A 25,426-nucleotide genomic window follows, 5' to 3' on the forward strand; every position below is an offset into this window, starting at 1 on the left:
TCTAGTCTAGTCTATAGTCTAGTCTATAGTCTCGTCTATAGTCTAGTCTATAGTCTAGTCTATAGTCTAGTCTATAGTCTAGTCTATAGTCTAGTCTATAGTTAGTCTATAGGTCTAGTCTATAGTCTAGTCTATAGTCTAGTCTATAGTCTAGTCTATAGTCTAGTCTATAGTCTAGTCTAGTCTATAGTCTAGTCTATAGTCTAGTCTATAGTCTAGTCTATAGTCTAGTCATAGTCTAGTCTATAGTCTAGTCTATAGTCTAGTCTATAGTCTAGTCTATAGTCTAGTCTATAGTCTAGTCTATAGTCTAGTCTATAGTCTAGTCTATAGTCTAGTCTATAGTCTAGTCTATAGTCTAGTCTATAGTCTAGTCTATAGTCTAGTCTATAGTCTAGTAGTCTAGTCTATAGTCTAGTCTATAGTCTAGTCTATAGTCTAGTCTATAGTCTAGTCTATAGTCTAATCTATAGTCTAGTCTATAGTCTAGTCTATAGTCTAGTCTATAGTCTAGTCTATAGTCTAGTCTATAATCTGGTCTATATTCTAGACTTTCTATGATCTATTAACTCACGGTTACCTTGACTGAGAAAGTTAGCTAATACTTCTAACAAAATTTTTCGATCCTAGTTAAAACCCTCAGTTGTTAAAACTAATTAAAAAACTTTGATAAAACTTTACAAAAGAGATTTGCCTTTAAAATGTGTCAACACTTGTTAAATATGTTTAAATTTCTTACGAAAAAGGGTATATGTTAAGAACTTGGAAAAGAGTTTTTGTTGGATAAAAGGAGGTAATTAATAAGAATTAAAAACAAAATTTAAACACATTTAAACAAATATAAGCACAAATATTCATACTAAAATACACACATTCCTAAACTTACAAACACATGTCTATGAAGGTATATAAATTAATTTATATGTATTTACTTTAAGGCTTATCAAGGATATTAATCTTTATGCTTGTAGACTTTTAGATCCTTAAGAGATTTATGTATATGAATATGTAGGTAAACAAATATATGAAGATACATACATATATTTAAACAAAGCAGAAGCTTCTTCATATATTTAAAAAGGTATCTTTTGATAAAATAAATATAAATAAAGATACAAATAATATAACAGCAATATATTGACCAAATGTCAACAGTACAACAATACTTCCTCTACTAACCCGAACTACTAAAACAAAAACACTAGAAAGGTCAGTCGGTTGCTTTCCTTTTATCTACAGATATGAATGAAATGACATGGCAAAACATGATAAAAGAGATTTTAACACATTAATAAACAAAAATCTTTCAGCTTTACGTTTAAATACTTGTATAAATTTCAAGTCCTTGGGCTAAACTGTAGACGTAAGATATAATGGATTTAAAAAGCTACTTAATAATGATCCCTCATTTATTTACTTTTTTTGTTGTTTGTGTTTGCATTATGAAAAATTAAGGTTTAAAATTTCAATTTACTTTTATTGGCAAAAAGACTGTAAATAATATGCAGGGAGCAAATTTGACTTCATACAAGATGAAAATAAAGTATTAAATTAACACCCTAGGCTAACAGTGTTTTTTTGTTTTTAAGTAAAAGTTTTTTAAAAAGATTTAATTAAAATTTAAGGAAAGGAATTTCTTAAAGGAAAACAAATAAGAGACAAAAAGTTGTTAACTTAATAAATATAAAATGATTTGCTTAATAGGTTTGTCAATTTTAATAAGAATTTGTATTATAAAAAGTCCTTAAAAAAATCATAAATGAAACATCGTTAAATATTTGTAAATTTAAAAATTCATAAAAGTTATATAAGATCCTCTGTGAAACATATATTCTTTAAAATTTCCTATTTTAAAGGAGTTTTTATTTTAATAACAAATTTTTAATTCTATGAAACTTTAATAGAAGTTCTTGTTCTTAAACATTTTAAATTTTCCTTAAAAAATCAATATTACAATATTACAAAAATTTATTGAAAATAACTCATGTTGCAAATACTTTAAAAATTTAATAAAACACAGAAACGTTTTAATATTCATCATTATTGCTTAAGAAAAAACGCTATAAATTTTGTACATACCACCAAGTCAAAAAATGAAACCAATAACAAATTTTATGTTGGCAGAATCTTTATTTCTTTGGCTTTGTTTTATACAAAAAAAAACGATGATAACAAGCACAACAAACAGGAAATAAAAAGCTAAAGAAAATAGAGACACAGACTCACTTAACTTAAATGAAAAAAATAAAGAAACACAAAAACAAAAGCAAACAACCAGATATAAAACATATCCTTAGGCGTTAAAAATTAACAAATAACCAAAAACAACAACAGCGGCAACAAGAAGATAGCAAAAAAATATATATAAAAACATAAAGAAACGGAAGTCATAATACACTTACACACACGCCCAAACTCTTACAAATAAACATTCATATATGAAAAAGTAAAAGAACAAACATAGCGTTAAATTTCCAGAAAAAAAAAGAATGGTGGGCTAAATAGACAAATAAACAACAAAGACGGTTATAAAGACTTGGTAATATTATTACTACAACAACAGCAACTACAATAACAAGAATAACATGAATGGTGGAAGAACAAGTGAAGAATAATACAGAAGCGGAAATCTACTCATAATGAAATAACAAACAAGGGTAATGATTATAATAATAAGAACAACAACAAACTTAACGAAATCAGTAAAAATACAAACAGCAACAACATTGAAAACATGTTAAGAAAATGATGGGAAGAATAAAAAGAAAAGAGATCTAAAGGAATTTATTCCATTAAAAATTGAAAGCAACTTTTTTATAAAACATTAAAAAATATTGATATTTAGTAGCAAATAGAAAAATATTGCTCAGCACTCATAGCGATTAAATATCAAGAGCAGTTGCTGCTTATGATTATGGAAATTTTCACAATAGACTTTAGAAGAACCAACTTGATTCTAAATCTAGCCTCGGTTACAGAAATGACTACAGTCTTAACAATAGTCTTAATATAGAACGGACTATGTATAGTACTGACTATATCCTTAATACTAGCACAGTTTTGATTTATAGTCTTGACTATAGAACAGAATATTGAATTGAATATAGTCTTGACTGTAGAACAAACTATATTCATGACTATAGATAAAACCATAGTCTTGACTATAGAACAAACTATAGTCTTGACTATAAAACGAACTATAGTTTTGACTATAGAACAAATTATAGTCATGACTATAGACAAACTATAGAACAAACTATAATGTTGAGTTGAACAGAGTATAGTATTGTAGTCTTGACTGTAGAACAGTCTTGACTATAGAACAGACTATAGTCTTGACTATAGAACATAATATAGTCGTAACTATAGAACAGACTATAGTCTTAACTATAGAACAGACTGTAGTCTAGACGGTAAATCAGACTATTGTACTGATTATAGCATTAACTTCACTGTAGATGATACTAAAATCTTGACTGTAGATCATACTATAGTCTTAACTATAAAGCAAACTACAGTCTTGACTATAGAACAAACTATAGTTTTGGCGATAAATCAGACTATAGTATTGACTATAGAATTACTAGAACAGAGTTCAGTATTAAATACAAATTTTGAATATAGAACAAACTATAGTCTTGACTGTAGATCATACTATAGTCTTAACTATAGAGCAGACTATAGTCTTGACTATAGAATATATTTTAGACTTGACTGTAGATCCTATTATAGTCTTAACTATAGAGCAAACTATAGTCTGGACTATAGAACAAATAGAAGTCTTGACTATAAAACAAACTATAGTCTTGACGATAAATCAGGCTATAGTATTGACTATAGAACAGACTACACTCTAGACGATAAATCAGACTATAGAATTACTAGAACAGAGTTCAGTATTAAATACACAATTTTAATATAGAACAAACTATAGTCTTGACTGTAGATCATACTGTAGTCTTAACTATAGAGCAGACTATAGTCTTGACTATAGAACAAACTATAGTCATTACTATAGAAAAACCATAGTCTTGACCATAGAACAAACTATAGAACAGATTATAGTCTTGAGTTGAACAGAGTACAGTATTGTCTATAGAACAGAGTACAGCATTGTCTATAGAACATACTATAGTCTTAATTATAAAACAGACTGTAGGCTTAACTATAGAACAGACTGTAGTCTGGATGGCAAATCAGACTATAGTACTGACTGTAGCATTACTTCACTGTAAATTACAATACAATCTTGACTATAGAACAAACTATAGAATTGAATATAAAACAGATTATAGTCATGGCTATAAATACACTAAAGTCTTGACTATAGAACAGACTATAGTCTTAACTATAGAATAGTCTTGACTATAGAGCAGACTGCACTCTAGACGATAAATCAGACTACAGTATTGACTATAGCATTAACTAGAACAAAGTTCAGTATTAAATACAAAATTTGAATATAGAACAAACTATGTATAGTCTTGATTGTAGATCATACCATAGTCTTAACTATAGCCTTGACTATAGAACAAATTATAATATTAACTATAGAAAAAACTATAGTCTTGTCTATAGAACAAACTGTAGTCTTGACTATAGGTCAAACTATAGTCTTGACTATACAACAAACTATAGTCTTGACTATAGAACAAACTATAGTCTTGACTATAGAACAAACTATAGTCTTGACTTTACAATAAACTATAGTCTTGACTAGAGTATTAACTACAACAGAGTTCTGTATTAGATACAAAATTTGAATATAGAGCAAACTATAGTCTTGACTGTAGATCGTACTATAGTCTTAACTACATATAGAGCAGACTATATTCTTGACTATAGAACAAACTATACTCTTGACTATAGACAAACTATAGTCCTGACTTTAAAACAAACTATAGTATTCACTATAGAAAAACTATAGCCTTCATTATAGAACAGACTATAGTCTTGAGTTGAACAGAGTACAGTATTTTTTATAGAACAGAGTACAGTGTTGTCTAAAGAACAGACAATAGTCTTGACTATAGAACAGACTGTAGTCTTGAATATAGAACTGACTATAGTCTTTACTATAGAACTGAATTTAGTCTTGGCTAGAAAACAGACTGAAGTCTTGACTATGAATCAAACTATAGTCTTCACAATGGAACAGTCTATAGTCTTATCTTTAGGGCAGCCTATAATCGTTACTTTACTCATGATTATAAAACAGAATTTAGTCTTAACTGTAGAATATATTAAAACCTTGATTGTAAAAGTCTTATTTGCACGGATTTAATTCCTTTAGAAGTCTGGTTAATGGACCTAACAGTAAGTACTTTAAAGACATTACTTTAAGTTAGCAAAAAAAGCAATGTTCCCTCTTTAAATTAACACTTCTTGCCTTCCCCACATTTGTTCCATGTTTGATTTAACCGTTAACAATAAATGTCAACTAAATCTTAAATTGAAAATAGCTAGCAAAAAAAATTGTACACCACGACCTTTGTTTTAGGCCTATTCTTACCCTCAAACTGTCCATCTATTTTAGTGTGACAATTTTCTTCTTTAAAAAAAAAAAAAAAAAACCTTTAAAATTTATGGTATTTTAAGCATCAGATTACAACAATTTTTATGTTCTTTTTCTTTTTTAACAATGTTTTCTTAAGGCTTTTCTTTATTTTTCGATAATTCTTTAAATGGAAAGCCAATAAACATAACAAATTTATTGGTTTTCTTTAACAAGTTTTGTCTGTTTTGTTATTTAAAACGATTTAGTTTATTTTCTGGCAAAGAAAAAGTTTACTGAAGAAATTAATTTAAAAAGAAATCAATAATAAGAAAGGTTATTATGATGATATTACATAGAACATTTTTTTGATTACGAAAATTATTAAAACTAACAAAAAAAATTCATGATTTGGAGAAATATGTAATTGAATGAATGAAAAATTTAATCGATTGCAAAACTTCAACAATATATTAAACTAGTTCTGTTAACAGTTTTTTGAAAATGTTAGTTTCATGAAGGTAAGGATAATATTAAATTTATTGAACAAATTAATCTAACACTTTAAAAATTTAGCTTTGAATTTGTTCAACATCATAAAATTTTCTCCATAATGATTTATTCTTTGTTAATTTCAACCGTTAATGATGCCAGAGCTCTTAAATCTCCACGTTTTAATCATCGATATTATTTTTTCTACTTCTCCTGCTCCCAAACAAAGGGGTTTTTAATGAAAATGAGCAAACATGTTGAAGCCAACCTTAAAAAGGGGTTGTTTTTCTTTCTTGAAATATACATGTATAAAAAATCATGCAGACAGTCTCCTTTTTGGCAGCAAGGTTAAATACTTTGGAACATTTTTTGATACAAACATACATACATAACATTATATACAAGTAAATTTGTATATCAAAGTGTTTAGTTGTTGGCTAAGTGCTAAGGACTTTTTTGTTAAGACTTTCAATGCTAATGAGATGAGGGCATATACAAAAATTCATTATATTACTTTGAGGATTTTCCCTATACCAAACAAGCATTAAGGGAAAATCACACAAGAAACTTTTTCACTTTAACTTAAGGCTTAAATAAATGCTGCTACAGTGTTTAGCTTTCTACTACTACTTCTTAAACACTAGTCAGTTTTAGTCCTGTTGTCATTTTTTCTCCAACAACAGCTCAAGAGCAGCTGTTGTTTGTTTATTTAGTAGCACACCAATACCTTCAAATATATGTATATCTGTTTGTGTGTTTGTCTGCGGAATTAATAGAATATTTTTGTAGTAGATTTTAATACTGTGATGGTGATGGCGGTGTTGTAACCTCGTTAAGCTTAATTAATAGCAACAATGTGATAAACACCTTTAACTCCTTCTAAAAAAATATTTATCAGAAAAAGTTTTTCTTGGCAGAAATTAAGAAAAATTTATTTATATTTTAAAACTTATTTCTGCTGTCAAAGGCAGTCTTTTCTAAGATAGATCGCAGACGATATTTGGATGGAGAATAGGTAAAATCATAGGGCATTGATAGACTTTGTTCCTGGATTAAAAGCAGCAAAAAAGCCACATCGGAGTGATTTCATGGCTCATTTATGTTCCGAACTTAAAAAGATTTTGGAAAAAGGATAGCCTGATTATTCATACACTACGCCAGTACAGCATTTGTGCTGATGTTTGTAACACCCAAAAATATTGGTCCTACACTCGAAGTATACCATGAGTACATGTAAACCTTGTGCTACTACGCTACTGGTCGAAATTTTGAAGATAACTTGATGAAATATAATCTTCGTTTAACACAAGGGCGAATCCAATTGAAGTGAGTAAAATCGGACCATTAGTTAGTTAGTTAGTTAGTTAGTTAGTTAGTTAGTTAGTTACTTACTTACTTACTTACTTAGTTAGTTAGTTAGTTAGTTAGTTAGTTAGTTAGTTAGTTAGTTAGTTAGTTAGTTAGTTAGTTAGTTAGTAGTTAGTTCGTTAGTTAGTTAGTTAGTTAGTTAGTTAGTTAGTTAGTTAGTTAGTTAGTAGTTAAGTTAGTTAGTTAGTAGTTAGTTAGTTAGGTTAGTTAGTTAGTTCCGTTAGTTAGTTAGTTAGTTAGTTAGTTAGTTAGTTAGTTTAGTTAGTTAGTTAGTTAGTTAGTTAAGTTAGTTAGTTGTTAGTTAGTTAGTTAGTTAGTAGTTAGTTAGTTAGTAGTTAGTTAGTTAGTTAGTTAGTTAGTTAGTTAGTTAGTTAGTTAGTAGTTAGTTAGTAGTTAGTTAGTTAGTTAGTTAGTTAGTTAGTTAGTTAGTAGTAGTAGTAGTTAGTTAGTTAGTTAGTTTAGTTAGTAGTTGTTAGTTAGTTAGTTAGTAGTTAGTTAGAGTTAGTTAGTAGTTAGTTAGTAGTAGTTAGTTAGTTAGTTAGTTAGTAGTTAGTTAGTAGTTAGTTAGTTAGTTAGTTTTAGTTAGTTAGTTAGTTAGTTAGTTAGTTAGTTAGTTAGTAGTTAGTTAGTTAGTAGTTAGTTAGTTAGTTAGTTAGTTAGTTAGTTAGTAGTTAGTTAGTTAGTTAGTTAGTTAGTTAGTAGGGATGCCAAACGGGAATTCCCGATTCCCGAAAATCCCGGGATTTTCGGGATTTGAAAGTACCGAAAACCGGGATTTTAAAAAATGAAATCCCGGGAAATTTCGGGATTTTAAAATCCCGAATTTTTAAGTATTTTTCCGCTATTTTATACATTATAAAGTACTAAATAAGAGAATTTAAAAAGTTTTTGGACTTAAGATGACTCTACTAACTTACAAGCTGAAATATCAAAAAAAAGTAAGAGTGCTATATTCGGCTATGACGAATATGCTTTTCTATAAACATCAGGGTGATATTACTCATCAAATTTACTGATAGGACCTTATATGAGAGGTAGTGTGAATCATTGACCGTTTTTATAAAATTTTTCATAATTTTTTTAGACCAATTTTGGTTCATACACTTTCCGGTAGGAAGATTTACGTTCCTATAAAAGTTTCTTAGCTTTTGGCGAGTAAGAAACTTACTTATCTCAAATTTCATCTCTACACTCGTACTTGTAAGCCAGTAATGAGCGTTAAAGTATTTATCTGGATGGGACCTTATGTAGGGGTAGGGTCAATTATGGACCGAAACACATAAAACTTGGTAGAGAGATTTTGACTCGCATGAAACATATGTGTATCGAATTTCATCGCTATACTCGTATTTTTAAGCCAGTAATGAGTGTTAAAGTCATTTTTTTAACGGGGCCTTATATGGGGGTAGGGTCAATTATGAACCGACCCACATAAAATTTGGTAGAGAGGTTTTGGCTCGTCAGGGATTTACGAATATCAAATTTCATTGCTATACTAAATAGGCATAGATACTATCGGATATATAAAAATAACAAGTACGAAATTATAGGCGGGGCGAGGCCGACCATATAACCCCATACACCAGTTATGAGAGTAAAATGTAATTTAGTTTTCATAATAAAAGTATACCTCGCCTCCGATATATTCTAGCACTTTATTGTTAAAAAACTATTTTTCTGAAATATGCTTGGGGGAAGGACGCCATCATATGAGTCGATCCTCATAAAATTTGGAGGGCGAATTTACGGTTACATAAAATGTTTTATGCTGAATTTCATTGCGACAGTTCTCTTTTTAAGCGAATTGTGGACACTAATTCTTTTTTAAAGCTGTGTTTTGTATGGGGGCTCGGATCAAAAGCCCGATCATTTCAAATTTCATCAGCGTATTTTAGGAGAGTATAAAACAAAAGCACTACTCCGGAGAAACCCAATATACCATCCCTACTAAGGGTATAAAAAGGGCAATAAATAGGCATTGATACTATCGGATATCTATAATGGAAGTCAACCTGTCAATAAGATGGCGAGAAGATAATTCCCTTGGTTAGTGAACACGAGATATAAGGTGGAGGAGATATAGGTGCAGTACAGGTGCTCTATGTAGCCTCGTATGGATCCCCATTACACATACCATTTAAATATTATTTGGAAACCATTGTAAATTTGGATATCATGGGTATTATTTCAGGTTTTTATTCTACTATTCAGTGCCTGGGATGGAAAGATTTTTATTCTAAGTATGTACTTTGAATTAATTTGTTTTTCTTTTCACAAAATGCTTATTGGAAAGTAAACACCTACTAAGAGTATTCATATTGCAATATGAAATAAAACATTTTATTTTTGTCGGTAAATTATTAAAATTTTTTGAATTTTTTTTTTTATATTTTTCGGGATTTAGAAATCCCGAAAATCCCGGGATCCCGATATCGGGATTCCGGGATTTATTTAAAAATCCCGAATTCCGGGATTTCTAAAACCAGTCCCGATTGGCATCCCTATTAGTTAGTTAGTTAGTTAGTTAGTTAGTTAGTTAGTTAGTTAGTTAGTTAGTTAGTTAGTTAGTTAGTTAGTTAGTTAGTTAGTTAGTTAGTAGTTAGTTAGTTAGTTAGTAGTTAGTAGTTAGTTAGTAGTTAGTTAGTTAGTTAGTTAGTAGTTAGTTAGTTAGTTAGTTAGTTAGTTAGTTAGTTAGTTAGTTAGTTAGTTAGTAGTTAGTTAGTTAGTAGTAGTTAGTAGTTAGTTAGTTAGTTAGTTAGTTAGTTAGTTAGTTAGTTAGTTAGTTAGTTAGTTAGTTAGTTAGTTAGTTAGTTAGTAGTTAGTTAGTTAGTTAGTAGTAGTTAGTTAGTTAGTAGTTAGTTAGTTAGTTAGTTAGTTAGTTAGTAGTAGTTAGTTAGTTAGTTAGTTAGTTAGTAGTTAGTAGTTAGTTAGTTAGTTAGTTAGTTAGTTAGTTAGTTAGTAGTAGTTAGTTAGTTAGTTAGTTAGTAGTTAGTTAGTTAGTTAGTTAGTTAGTTAGTTAGTTAGTAGTAGTTAGTTAGTAGTAGTTAGTTAGTTAGTTAGTTAGTTAGTAGTAGTTTAGTTAGTTAGTAGTTAGTTAGTTAGTTAGTTAGTTAGTTAGTTAGTTAGTTAGTTAGTAGTTCGTTAGTTAGTTAGTTAGTTAGTTAGTTAGTTATGTTAGTTAGTTAGTTAGTTAGTTAGTTAGTTAGTTAGTTAGTTAGTTGTTAGTTAGTTAGTTAGTTAGTTAGTTAGTTAGTTAGTAGTTAGTTAGTTAGTTAGTTAGTTAGTTAGTTAGTTAGTTAGTTAGTTAGTTAGTTAGTTAGTTAGTTAGTTAGTTAGTTAGTTAGTTAGTTAGTTAGTTAGTTAGTTAGTTAGTTAGTAGTTAGTTAGTTAGTAGTTAGTTAGTTAGTTAGTTAGTAGTAGTTAGTTAGTTAGTTAGTTAGTTAGTTAGTTAGTTAGTTAGTTAGTTAGTTAGTTAGTTAGTAGTTAGTAGTTAGTAGTTAGTTAGTTAGTTAGTTAGTTAGTTAGTTAGTTAGTAGTAGTTAGTTAGTTAGTTAGTTAGTTAGTTAGTTAGTTAGTTAGTTAGTTAGTTAGTTAGTTAGTTAGTTAGTTAGTTAGTTAGTTAGTTAGTAGTTAGTTAGTTAGTTAGTTAGTTAGTTAGTTAGTTAGTTAGTTAGTTAGTTAGTTAGTTAGTTAGTTAGTTAGTTAGTTAGTTAGTTAGTTAGTTAGTTAGTTAGTTAGTTAGTTAGTAGTTAGTTAGTAGTTAGTTAGTTAGTTAGTTAGTTAGTTAGTTAGTTAGTTAGTTAGTTAGTTAGTTAGTTAGTTAGTTAGTTAGTTAGTTAGTTAGTTAGTTAGTTAGTTAGTTAGTAGTTAGTTAGTTAGTTAGTTAGTTAGTTAGTTAGTTAGTTAGTTAGTTAGTTAGTTAGTTAGTTAGTTAGTTAGTTAGTTAGTTAGTAGTTAGTTAGTTAGTTAGTTAGTTAGTTAGTTAGTTAGTTAGTTAGTTAGTTAGTTAGTTAGTTAGTTAGTTAGTTAGTTAGTTAGTTAGTTAGTTAGTTAGTTAGTTAGTTAGTTAGTTAGTTAGTTAGTTAGTTAGTTAGTTAGTTAGTTAGTTAGTTAGTTAGTTAGTTAGTTAGTTAGTTAGTTAGTTAGTTAGTTAGTTAGTTAGTTAGTTAGTTAGTTAGTTAGTTAGTAGTAGTTAGTTAGTTAGTTAGTTAGTAGTTAGTTAGTTAGTTAGTTAGTTAGTTAGTTAGTTAGTTAGTTAGTTAGTTAGTAGTTAGTTAGTTAGTTAGTTAGTTAGTTAGTTAGTTAGTTAGTTAGTTAGTTAGTTAGTAGTTAGTTAGTTAGTTAGTTAGTTAGTTAGTTAGTTAGTTAGTTAGTTAGTTAGTTAGTTAGTTAGTTAGTTAGTTAGTTAGTTAGTTAGTAGTTAGTTAGTTAGTTAGTTAGTAGTTAGTTAGTTAGTTAGTTAGTTAGTTAGTTAGTTAGTTAGTTAGTTAGTTAGTTAGTTAGTTAGTTAGTTAGTTAGTTAGTTAGTTAGTTAGTAGTTAGTTAGTTAGTTAGTTAGTTAGTTAGTTAGTTAGTTAGTTAGTAGTTAGTTAGTTAGTTAGTTAGTTAGTTAGTTAGTTAGTTAGTTAGTTAGTTAGTTAGTTAGTTAGTTAGTTAGTTAGTTAGTTAGTTAGTTAGTTAGTTAGTTAGTTAGTTATTTATTTATTTATTTATTTATTTATTTATTTATTTATTATTTACCTTTGTTAGTTCCTCTTTAGTAAAAGTCTCCCTCCTCATTCGATTTCAAACAGCAATCCAAACCCATATTACACTCAAAAATTATGACATGGTTAGGCAGAAACAGTAACCAACTATGCAATTATTGCACAAAACACACATACACATATGCATTCATACCCAACAAAAAAAATAATAATTAAGTATAATTATTTTGTTCGATGTTTTGTTAAGAGTATAAAATTTATAAAACACTAAAGTAATAAACATTTCAATTAAATTTATTTCGCATTATGACACAATAATCTTATCTAATGTTTTCAACACTACAAATATACTCATACATACGTATAAATATAGGCACATACCCTCACACACATACACATAAGTAATCTAACAACTATTGGCATTAAAACAAATAAACATATACCAGTAAATGCTAAGAAGAGAATAACATGTCTTCATTATTAAGATTTTTGGTATAATAATACAAGAGCAATATTATAATTGTTGTAACAACAACACCATTGACTACAATATGAAAATGCATTCGACCATAAATGAACAGACACACATTAATACGTGAATAATCCTTGTTTGAAATTGCATTTTCAAGAGAGTGCATTTTATAGGACTATAGATATAAATGTAGTATATCTAAGCGAAGGAGGATATATGTGTCTTTGTGCAGTAAGTGTGGGTAAGAGGAGTGAGAGAATTTATAATAATGAATTGCAATTTGTTACAAAACAACAATACTTATGCCAAGGTAAAGTATGTACTATGTAGAAGATGAAGTAGAAGACATTAAGTTGAGATTTTAGTTAAATGTTTTACATGTGTAGTACTTTACAGTGTATTAGTTCAATACTCACACCCCTCAATGTACTCATTTAGTTGTAAATTAAATTGAAGTATAATCGAAGGTTGAGAGACGTTTGGTTGTTAAGTTGTTGTAGGTAGGCAGTCAGTTTGTTCATTCTAGGCTGGGCATCGGAGAATGAGGACAATTAAAAAATATAATTTTACTATTGTAATGCATCGGAAGCAGTGATGAAGGAATATTTAGTAATGTTTTGAAAATTAGAGTTTTTAGAGATATATTAAAAGGAAATTTTGTTTTAGGTTTTAATTTAAAAAATTATTTTTATTAAAAATAGAAAAAAACGGAATTTGAGTTTAGAATCGATTTTTTTTTTTGCTGTATTAGAGAAAACCTTAAAAAATAATATAAATTGCTAATATAATTCTCAACACCACTGTCAACAATTTGCTCATCCAAAGATATGTTAATTAACAACATGTTTAGCAAGAACTTTGGACAAGGATATTAAACAAAATTAGAACCTGAAGATGAGCAAAAGTATGAGTGTTTCAAACATTTGAATATTAAGTTGGGTTTTTTGTTTTCTAATAAACATTTTGCACTAAACTGTAATTACAAAATGTTTTGCATTTTGACTATTTGCCATTAATACTGTCTGCACTGGAAAAGTGATCAAATAATGTAAAATGCATTTTATAAACAGAGCAAAACTGAAAAATAGCATAATGCGGATTAATTTTAAATTAACATTAAATAAATGAACAAAACAAAAAGTCCTTATTAAATTATCATCATTTACAAAACGAAAAAAAGTGGAAAAAAAACGGTAAAGAAAAGTTTCTTTAAAAATAGAAAGTTTATTTTAACAACCACTTTAAACACACCTGCTACTTAAGTTGATTTCCTGTTTATTTATTCCTTTCTTTCTTTCCTTTTTGATTTTAACATATTTTTCACAACATCCTTGTTTATTTTCATTCCTCCCTTGCTATTTTTCTGTTGCTTCCTGTTTTGTATTTAATGTTATAGAAATATATATTTCTTCTGACTTTTTTCTAGCTTCCGCCATCCATTAAACATCATTAAAAATTTAATATTCTTCATTATTTTCTTTATTTGTGTCTGTGATTACGTACTTTATTTTATTTTTTCTAGGACTTTTTTCTTTCTTGCAACAAATTCCTTGTGTGTATTTTATTTGAATTTCATTATTTTTATCTTAAAATATTTCCATTTTTAAAGGTTTGGGAGGCCACTTGAAATGTTTTTTTTTTTTATTTAAAGAAGAAACGACCAGTCTTGTAGTATATTTTATGATTGTTAAGGAAACGTTAAGTATTTTTTACCAAACTTTTTGTAAGTTTTTTTCCTGTGTGTTTATTAAAAAAGTATTTATTATTTGGTCAAATTTACAATGTGCTTTGGGAAGTTTTATAAGTTTTTTATATTTAAAAACTTGGAAACTGAAATTGAAAGTAATTTTTAAAAGGCAGGGACAACATGGTACTTAGTACCTGTTGTCATAATGTGTTTGTTATTAAAAGTTCGAGCTGTAACATTATAAATAAGTATTTATAATGTTAAAGGTATAATTTAAAGAACGAGTAAGTTCATTCTTTGGGCAGCATTTTGTATTGAATTTGGAAAAGCCACGCCCACACACAAAACATTTATTGACAAGTAGGATTGTATAGTTATACATGGCCGACGATATGGTACCCTTTACCGGTGATTATGTTAAAAATCGGATTATTTTTTATTTTCTTGATTTTTACCCTTATTCTGAAATATTTCAACAATTTGTTGACAAAAAAGAGATTTTCTAAAAGATGGAGAGAAATAATGGACCAATTTAAGCAATAGGCTTCGTTTTCGGGTCAAAAGAAGGGTAAGAGCAAAATTTCATCAAATTATCTTGACAATTGCATGGGTTTGCATGGACAGATTGACAGACTGACAGTCTTTCGGTGTTAAAAACATCAGCAGACTGACAGACTGACGCACTAACGGACAGATGGACGGACGGGCAGACAGATATAGCTAAATCGACTCAGAAAGTGACAGACTGACAGTCTTTGGATGTTAAAAACATCAGCAGACTGACAGACTGACGGACTAACGGACAGACTGACGGACAGATGGACAGACGGGCAGACAGACGTAGCTAAATCGACTCAGAAAGTGATTCTCCCCACCTATAGGTGTAGGAGCAATATCTTTGGGTGTTACAAACATCAGCACAAACCACTATAGTGGTATAGGGTACAAAAATCGAATACTATGAATGACAAATAACAAAAGTTTACATCCGTATGTGGAAGTGAAAACTCAAGTATTTGAGTTTTTTTAAAGAGGTATTAATATCCGTAAGAACCTACATATTTAAGTGAAATTTTTTCTCGCATCTAACTAAATTATATATTTAATCATAAGTTAATAAATTTTCGAAACAACTTATTACTTAACATGTTTTCTTAACTCATATTGAATAAAAAATTAAAACTCAATAATATTGAGTTTTCTTAAATACAATAAAACAATTTAATATCACAAGTAATTTAATTTACCAACATAATGACAATCTATTTTGATTTGAAATCAAATATTCAAAAATTTATAAAACAACATATAACATTACAAATATAAATGTGTGTGTGTGTTATAAAAACCTCTTCAAATAAAAGAAAATTTTATTAAAATTTTCAAATACACATACATAGATTTTCTTTATTGGTATTAATTTCTAATAGCAAACAAACATTTGGATGAGAAAAAAAGACAAATATTCATATAATTAAATTTGCATTTCTGTTTTTTTACACAAATTTTCATATAACCCACACACTCTTTTTTTCAGCAAATAAGATTTAAATAAATTACAAAAACATATAAGAGAGTTTCTTTCTGTCTTCTAATTTTATTTTACAGCAAACAGTATCCAATTTCAAAATTACTTATTTGAAGAATGTTCTTTCGCATGTTACTGAAAATCGAAGGAATTTAATTGTAGTCACGAATTTATTATACACACATACATACACACATACATTCGGTACATAGATTTCATGTATACATTCATGAAATACAATTCATATAAATTCTTTAGCACCATTAGAAAATATTTACTCATATGCTGAAGAGCTTTATTTGGTGGCAAAGAGCAAATACTAAATACATACGCACATATATTTACATACATCTATGTATTTACATTGGCTTTACATACATATATACTCATACATATGAACATAAGCCCAACAGTTTTTCCAGGAGTCAACATCCATCTTTTAGGCAGTAATTTTGAACCAGTTTTGGTTCATTTGAGTCCTCTATACTACTTATGTAATACAGATAGGAAGTCAATTATTGCTTAAGTGTCCCTAAGTAGTCCAAAGAGAAGTCGCTGTTTTTGCACCCATAAAAAGTAGTCATTAAATCCACCACAATCAATCGACTGCGGAATCGATTTTCATTTTTCAAATAAAGTTAATTGTGTACGTTTCTTACTAACACCGGTACACGATAAACGAAATCGCTTCTCCGAACAGCAGGGTATCCACATTTACACTTGTATATGGGTGAGTATGAGTATTTATTATTAATTTATGTGTTAGCGTTCACAAATATTATGAATTTTTAAAATATTTTTACTTATTTAAATATTTGTATATGTATTAGATGATTTGCAGTAGTGGCAAGGATTTGGTTGGTGTTAGGGTGTTAAATTATTAAATTTTTTACAACACATCATCGAATATTTTCAAAAATTTCATATGGATGAAAATGAGGTTTTTCGGTAGTAATTGAAAAATGTTATTAAATTTATCTAACTAGACAATGTAATCTGGGGTAGGGTAATATAAAACTACTACAAGGAGCGGACATACTATTTGGGTATAAGTGGTACCAAGAGCACAACGTCAATAAAGGCTCTGAAAACGTTGTTAGATATTCCACCCATTGAAACATATATAAGTTATGAGGCGTTACTTAAAGACAAAAGACTAACAAGTTCAGGCGATTGTAAGAAAGCTTTAAACGAATACTCTTACAGAGGTAATCTTTGTGTCATATGGGTAACTGGTCACTCGTTGCCAACTACTCCTGGCAACGAAAGAGCAAATACTTACTTTAAACTGAAGTTAAATCGAAGATTACCTGGCGAACGCAAGAATATTCGACCCAACGAGAGCCGGGTTAAAACTATGGGCGAGAGAATCCTATGAAATCTGTACAACGATCTATCCTATAGAGATAAGGACGAGAAGTCTCCTCAATGTTTTTTGTCAGGATTTCACCGAAATTATGTTCATATATATTGGATTGCTGCTGTAACATCCACGTCCACTGATTTAAAAATTCTTAGGAATTATGTCCAGGAAGCTAAATTACGAAACATCGGACAATAATACCTTCATTATTCACATTACTACGCACTGGATAATAAAGTAACCAAAAGGCTAGTGCATAGACTAGTCTATAGTCAATTTAAAACTAGAATAGTTTATGACTAGTCAATACGCCAGTACAGAGGCTAGTCAATGAGCTGGCTAACTAACGAGTCAATATTTTAGTCAATGTACTAGTTAAAAGACTAGTCAATAGACTACTATCAATCAAATTGTGCTCAACATCAAAAAGTGTATTCGATTCTAAGGCGGTCAATCCGTCTGTCGGTCAGTCTGTCTCTTAAAAATATGACCTAAATGCAAGGAGCTAGGGGATAATAATTACACTTTGAAGTAATTAAAGTTTTACCAATTACAATTAACTGTAATTCAAGTTTTTCTGCCAGTTAAGTTAATTGTATTTGAAGTTAAAGTTTTGCCAATTACAATTACTAGTGTTAGAATTACTTTTAATTACAAGTAATTGTAAGTGGTAAACTTCAATTACAATTACATGTAATTGTAACTTGTCAAAATTCAATTAATTGTAATTGTAATTGGTTACTGATCAATTACAAATAATTGTAATGGGGAAAACTTCAATTATAATCTCAACTAATTGTAATTGATTATTGATCAATTGCACATTACAAGTAATTGTAATTGACCATATAAATGATTACTTTATGTAATCATTTTCCCCCTATAGACAAGTTTGTTATTAGAATTTAGTCTCTCCTTGAATTCTAAATAGGTCGATCTATAATTAACCCAAGTCCACATAAAAGGCCCTCTTCCGAAAATCACCCTAATGATCATATTAATATACTCTTACTTGTTTTGTTTACATTACAATGTTAGTGGTTCTCTTAATAATACCAAAAGGTACTTAATAGTACAATGTCCTAATTCTAAAAGTACTTTTTAAACTTTTTTTTCAATAATCTTCTCAAAAACATTAAAACTACACAAAGTCGAGGACTTTTTTTTAAATTTCAAAAGTAATTCCATTACAAATTGACTAAATAATCCCAATAAATTAACAAATAAACAAGGATTTTTAATAACCAAAACGGCAAACAAAACAAAGTGCACAAAAAAAAAACAAAAAAGGTTTTGAAAAAACTCCAAAACAAGAAATATTTTGGGAGTTTTCAGACCCAACTAATCCTAATGTAAATTTATTCCATTAAAACGATAAAACACGAAAAGGATACTTTTTATATTAATCCATTTTTTCAACTTTTAAATGATTATACAACAAATAATGAGCTAAATAAAACAAGCAACAAAATAAAAATTATGCCTTTTTTTTCAAATAGGAAAAGAAATTTAAAGGAACTATTTGGCACTTTAAAATGACAAAAAGAATTATAATATTGATATAAGAAAATAAAAACGGCCATGATAGCAATATCTGCTGCCACCATAATAGGAATTAACAAGGGTGGCAAAACATGGGTCATTTTAAGCCTGAAGAGGGAAAGAAAAGCAAAAACAGTAACAGGGCATAAGACAATTTTAATGAGCAATTGTCACACACAAAAAAATATGTACAACAATAGCTCCCCTTCAAAAATGGGAAAAATTAAATGACAAAAATACGTTAAAATGAAAAACAGAAATCACTTAACAAACAGCCAATGATGCGGGGATTTAAATAAACAGTTACGCTGATTTAATTTTACTTTAACTTCTTTTTCTTCCGCTCACTAAACTGTCTTAGATACCAAACGTCTAAGGCTTCATACCACATTTTAAATTGAGACAGCAACAGTGACAATGTAATGTAAATCTTTTTAGTTACAGTTGATTTAATTTTTAAAGAAAGCATTTCTTATTCCCATTTCTTTTTGTTTATTTCCTTAAGTTTTCTTTTTTCATTTTAAATTTTTAGTCTCCAAAAGGAAACAGCAACTTGTCTTGTTTTTTTCAATTTAATTGGCAGCAAATCATGCCACAATTTTGGTCTTTTTTTCAAAATGTTCTTTTATTTTTTTGCATTTTTGTTGTACTTACCTCTCCCACTGCGGCCCACAAAACGTAAATCATTAAATTTGGCCACTTGATTTTTCATCACTGCCGTACAGTTACGCAATTCACCACAAAAGTTTTCATCATTACCGGCACGTATTGTTACAATGGTACCATCCATTACCTCACCCAGTGCTAAAACTTTAAAGGCAATTGGCAGCGTTTTATTCGAACGCCAATGTGTGGGTAATGTGGTGCAGACCTGTAAGAGAAAAGATACATAATAAACAGGTTAGATAGCAGTTTATTGCCTAACAACTTCTTCACATTCTAATAAACCAATATTTACTGAGAAGTCGACACTCAAACTTACAATATGCGGTGATCCAGTCTTAACAAGTTCTCCCGGATGTTCGGCCAGCAGAACATCAACAGTTCTTTCAATTAGATTTTCTGGAGTTAAATAGGGACTAGTATCCACGGGTTTTTTAGTGGAGGCACCTTCTTTACTATTATTGTTGTTATTTGTGGTATTCGAATTATTGTTATTAGTTTCATTATTAGAATTACGGTTACTGGAACCTTTTTTGTTTTGATTTGTGGAGCTGGTAGTGGTAGAACTCACTTCACTGGTAATGTGCATTTTTAAAGATTTTTTTAAGCACTTTTTTCTATTACAAACACTTGTTTTTAAATTATTAATAACATAATCATTTAAGCCTTAAAGTAAACCACACAACTATAATAAACCTTTATAAATTAAGAAAATATCCCAGAAGTTTTAGTTTTAAAGTGTTTTTCAACTAAACTTTATTACACTTAGCAATAATAAAATTAAACATTTTTTTTTCAATTAATATTTATTTGTTCTATTTTTAATATTATTTAACAAACAAAACCGTCCTTTCATTTCAAACTTTGACTTGCGATTAAAATCATCATTATTGATATTTTTTATTTTTGTTGATTAAACCATAAAAAATTAATTTTGTTCTTTTTTTCCAATTGTTTTTTTCTTTATTATTTTGTAACAATTACAAAACAATTGTATGAAAAAAAAAACAAATAGTCAGAAATTCAGTTTAATCATTACAATTACAGACATGCACGTGCTTGCAATTAAACACCAATACATTCATATTTTTACAAAACAAGAGCAACAGCAACGACAACATCACACATCTGTTTCCTGTTTAATACACCAAAAAATATCCTGTTAACTGCGTGCGGTGTATCATAATTTCAACATTTGTTACAAGGGTCAGTCTATATTTTGTTCAGTTTTTTTGTCTTTTTTTAATTTCAAGTCTGTTTTTTATTTACTGAGTTTGTGTTGGTAGTATTTTTTTGTTTACAGTTGCAATATTTTTTCTGTAACAAAATTTTTATTCACAATTGTCGCTTTTTAAAATATCTTTTTTTTATTTTTCATTACAATTTCCGCCTTTTGTCAGTTTTATTTGTTTTGTTTTTTTAATTTTGTGTTGAATATGTGTTTGCAAAGTAATTTGTACCGTAAAATGGTCTTAAATCATTACCAAATGTATATTTACAAATTATTTAAAGTTAACAAAAATAGACTCAAACTTTGGAAAAAGAAGATTTAAAAGGCATTATTTTCGAGCTATTGATAACAACAATGTGAGATTCGTTTGTATATTTCGTTTCTAACCTGACTTGCACATATCAGATCAGTAGTTAAAATTTTATTCCAGCTAATAATTATGCTAAATAAGGATGTGGGCGTATACTTAATGTTTAATTATCTAAAAATTTCATAATACTCATACGCCGCAACGTCTAGAACTGAACTAGAACTGAACTAGAACTGAACTAGAACTGAACTAGAACTGAACTAGAACTGAACTAGAACTGAACTAGAACTGAACTAGAACTGAACTAGAACTGAACTAGAACTGAACTAGAACTGAACTAGAACTGAACTAGAACTGAACTAGAACTGAACTAGAACTGAACTAGAACTGAACTAGAACTGAACTAGAACTGAACTAGAACTGAACTAGAACTGAACTAGAACTGAACTAGAACTGAACTAGAACTGAACTAGAACTGAACTAGAACTGAACTAGAACTGAACTAGAACTGAACTAGAACTGAACTAGAACTGAACTAGAACTGAACTAGAACTGAACTAGAACTGAACTAGAACTGAACTAGAACTGAACTAGAACTGAAACTAGAACTGAACTAGAACTGAACTAGAACTGAACTAGAACTGAACTAGAACTGAACTAGAACTGAACTAGAACTGAACTAGAACTGAACTAGAACTGAACTAGAACTGAACTAGAACTGAACTAGAACTGAACTAGAACTGAACTAGAACTGAACTAGAACTGAACTAGAACTGAACTAGAACTGAACTAGAACTGAAACTAGAACTGAACTAGAACTGAACTAGAACTGAACTAGAACTAACTAGAACTGAACTAGAACTGAACTAGAACTGAACTAGACTGAACTAGAACTGAACTAGAACTGAACTAGAACTGAACTAGAACTGACTAGAACTGAACTAGAACTGAACTAGAACTGAACTAGAACTGAACTAGAACTGAACTAGAACTGAACTAGAACTGAACTAGAACTGAACTAGAACTGAACTAGAACTGAACTAGAACTGAACTAGAACTGAACTAGAACTGAACTAGAAGCTGAACTAGACTGAACTAGAATTGAGCTAAAACTGATTCAGAGTACATACGGATACTTAATTTGCAATTTATTGAAAATTAGATAGTACTCATACGCCTTCGTTTGTATATTAATTATTCCACAGTGGGAATTATTGGAAATTCAACACAATTATAATTTCTGATTTACTTGAGAAAGAGTCTGTAACGAGATTTTATATGCTACTTTTACTAGTACAACAATAAAATAACATTTGAAAAATCTTATTTTTACTAAAAGTGCCAAAGATCGATTTCCAAAACCCAAGAAATAACTCAATATATATATAACTCAATATATATTTATAAAATACACAAGCACACTAAAAATGTGTAAATTTGTATAAAATAATTATATTCTTCATAATATTTACGGTATGAAACCTCGCTCTAAGAAAGTCAAAACCATAGAATATCCCTTAGAATGCTTAACTCAAATGACAGTTATCGCTAACAAATTTAAACTTGTAGCATATAAAACTTAAAACTCAATTAAAAAAATTAAATATATATTACGTCATATAAAACATGTTTAATAAAGAGTATTAAAAAAATGCAAATGAAAAAAATATGTTTAATTCTTCACTGCTTTATTTAAATATACTTGTTCAAAACACAGTTACCAATAAAATTACCAGCAAATGCTACCAAATGCTCATGACGGGTCAAAAACTTCTACAAATACTTATTTTTTAAATCAACTCACAGAGGCTCTAACTCTTGCTTTTGGAATGAATTAACAAACAAATTTATAGCTCTGTGATGTGTTGCGTGTGTTTGTTTTTTTATTTATTAAAAAAATAGCGCGAAAAATAAAACTTTTGCTTCCGTTTTTATTTTTTATATAGCATATAAAAAAAATTTCAAAAAAATATACATCAGATAAAACAAAAAACAAATACAATTGTTGGCCATATTGTGTGCTCTCTGGTCAGCGCTAATAAAATCAAACGCACAGACATATCTTTATGACCATTAAGCCAGACCTACAAATTTAATTTCAAAATTTTTTTTAAAACTTTTTCTATATTACGCTTCCAATATGTTAAACAAAAACTGGTTACGAAATTGATATTCAATTTATTAGCATGTTCTTTACCATTTAACATGTCCAAAGGTTAGTTGGAAACCAACTTCCTTAAGCTATGTTGAGTCCTTGTGCTGGTCTAATATTTGTATATGAAAACTGAAAAAATATATTTGAATTTTTTTTTTTTTCTTTAAATAGAGCTTCATGTGAATGAAAATATCAAAATAATATAAAACAAAATTTCGGCATGTAAGCCGACTAACTTGGGTCCATAATTGACCCCGCCGTAATAACCTAACGGGGCATGCCTCCATGAACCAACCTGTAAAACGAATCTATGTTGCGACTATCGATGCAAGAAATTCCTGCCAGCTCATGCTTAATGGAACGGCCCATAGTGACCAATCTTATGTTGGACAGACAGGAAACAGACAAAAAAAGTATGCGACAGTTTCCATCTAATTCTCGTCATTGCAACGGCTGTCAGTAGTCTCATCCCTTACGAGATATATCTATCAATGATAACAACCTGACGTTGGACAGGTCAGCATTGCTGTCGAACACATAGTCGTAAATGACCATCTGGTCTAAGTAGACCAGAACATCAATGTCCCTTTCATCAAAGCGAGAACCAGTTTTATCCAGTTTATCTGCAATCCCATTTCCAAGTATAATGCAGTGATCAGGCTTCCAGGTTAGAGATCAAAATAGATATAACGATACTTTATTATATCCAAATAACTTCCCCCATTAAACTGTTACAAACAGCTTAATAAACCAATATAAACCTCTCCATTTGGTATAGCCAGTCAACCGGTTAAGGCTTATGGAAATGTATAAAAAACGTAGTAAATAAATGTGAGAGTTGGTAAATTAACAGTTGCGGAAAATGGTTGACCGACAAATAATATAAAAACATATACAAATACACTCATACTCACACACATTTAAACACTCAATATGGTGATATATCACAGTGATAAAATAAAAATTTGAACAAAAAAATCAAAAACAAATGCCTCACATCATATAAAAAATATTTGAAATTAAGGGCCTGGGAACTCCTGTTATGTACTTAAAAAATATACTATTTTTATAAGTATACACTTGTTTTATTTATATTTAAATTGAAAAAAAAAGAAACAAATAAATAAATATAAAAATAAAAACAAAGTAAATAAAAACTTAGAAACAGTTTTCAATTGTATTAATACTATGTATGAAAGTTTGTCATTGTTCATCATTTAATCAATGTTGCAACTACAACAACAACAACAAAAACTCAAATAGTTAAATGTTGCAATATTTTTGCAATGATGCCATCAATTATTCAACTGATCGTAATGCCACAAAGATTATACATTATTATGATTGTTGTTGTTGTTTTTTTTTTTATTACAAATTATTTGTTTTTGTTTATTTTTTTTAATTTTGCATTATTACCACATGTGTGGTAGTGCGGTCTATAATGCACAATAAAATATGTTGCACACACAAATATAAACAAATAGTTAAGAGTAAATTAAACTTTAAATACATTTTAACCAGAACGGAGAAACAAAAAAATATGTTTTTTTTTTTTTGTTAAACATTAATATAGATTAATTTTTAAGTTTTTAATAAATACATACATATGTACATATTTTCTAAGGACTTACACAAGTATAAATAAACACTAATATGTTATTAAATCCTAATTTGTCTTAAGTACCTACAAAATGTCCAACTGTTGAAAACACGATATTCTTCATTGATACAATTTTTTGGTATTGAAAATGGCCAAAATCGGTTCACATAATTCAAATAATTGTGACCATATATATGTATCCGGAAAAAACTTCAGAACTAGTCCCCGTTTTAGTTTATGACCATCCCGTGCCAAACTGTATCATAGTCCTCAAAATACTTTTCAAAATACTTTCAAAATCGGTCTGCTATACATTTTGACGCCATAACTTCGGAATCAAAAAGTCGATATACCTAAATTCAGGTATGTCTAGCTATTATCTTTTCTATTGACTTGGATTAACCAATTCAGGAATTAAGCGATCTGTTATATTAAAAAAATAATGAATAAGATACGAAATCTGCCTGATCCTACTAAGAGACCTTTGGAAAAATATCAGATCAATGCAGCAACCACGTCAGATGCAAACATAATAATTTCTCTACTGAATTAATTAGTCTATTGAAGTATACGCCGATTCTAAAAGCAATCAATGAAGATATATACTAGGAATGGGAAAACACCGCAAAATTCTGGAACAACCCTTGACAAAAACTTCATGTGTTATATGTTGTTATTGTATTTATCTTGGGAACTTTTTAAAAGAACTCCAAAATGCAACATATATCAAATTTAGGAGCACATATTTCTGAGGTAAGAGTATCCCTTTCTTAAACTCTAAACTAATTTTCCAATATATTTCTGTTTTAAAAGAC

General features: G+C 29.0%; 1 protein-coding gene across 1 annotated transcript in view; it reads right to left on the bottom strand.

Annotated features, from left to right (window-relative positions):
* LOC119602651 overlaps positions 1–19,941 on the bottom strand; it is a 48,802-nt gene extending 28,861 nt beyond the window's left edge. Inside the window, exons 1-2 of the mRNA XM_037954280.1 lie at positions 19,635–19,941; positions 19,307–19,523 (exon numbers count right to left, since the gene is read on the bottom strand). Of these exons, the coding sequence (XP_037810208.1) occupies positions 19,307–19,523; positions 19,635–19,904 (487 nt within the window). The 5' untranslated portion in view covers positions 19,905–19,941. The remainder of the gene's footprint in view (positions 1–19,306; positions 19,524–19,634) is intronic.
* Positions 19,942–25,426: the final 5,485 nt, after the last annotated feature.

The sequence above is a fragment of the Lucilia sericata genome, unplaced genomic scaffold, assembly GCF_015586225.1.
Source record: "Lucilia sericata isolate MDLA Ls3-8-SP2 unplaced genomic scaffold, ASM1558622v1 Contig000247F_arrow, whole genome shotgun sequence".
Classification (NCBI taxonomy): Eukaryota; Metazoa; Arthropoda; class Insecta; order Diptera; family Calliphoridae; genus Lucilia; species Lucilia sericata.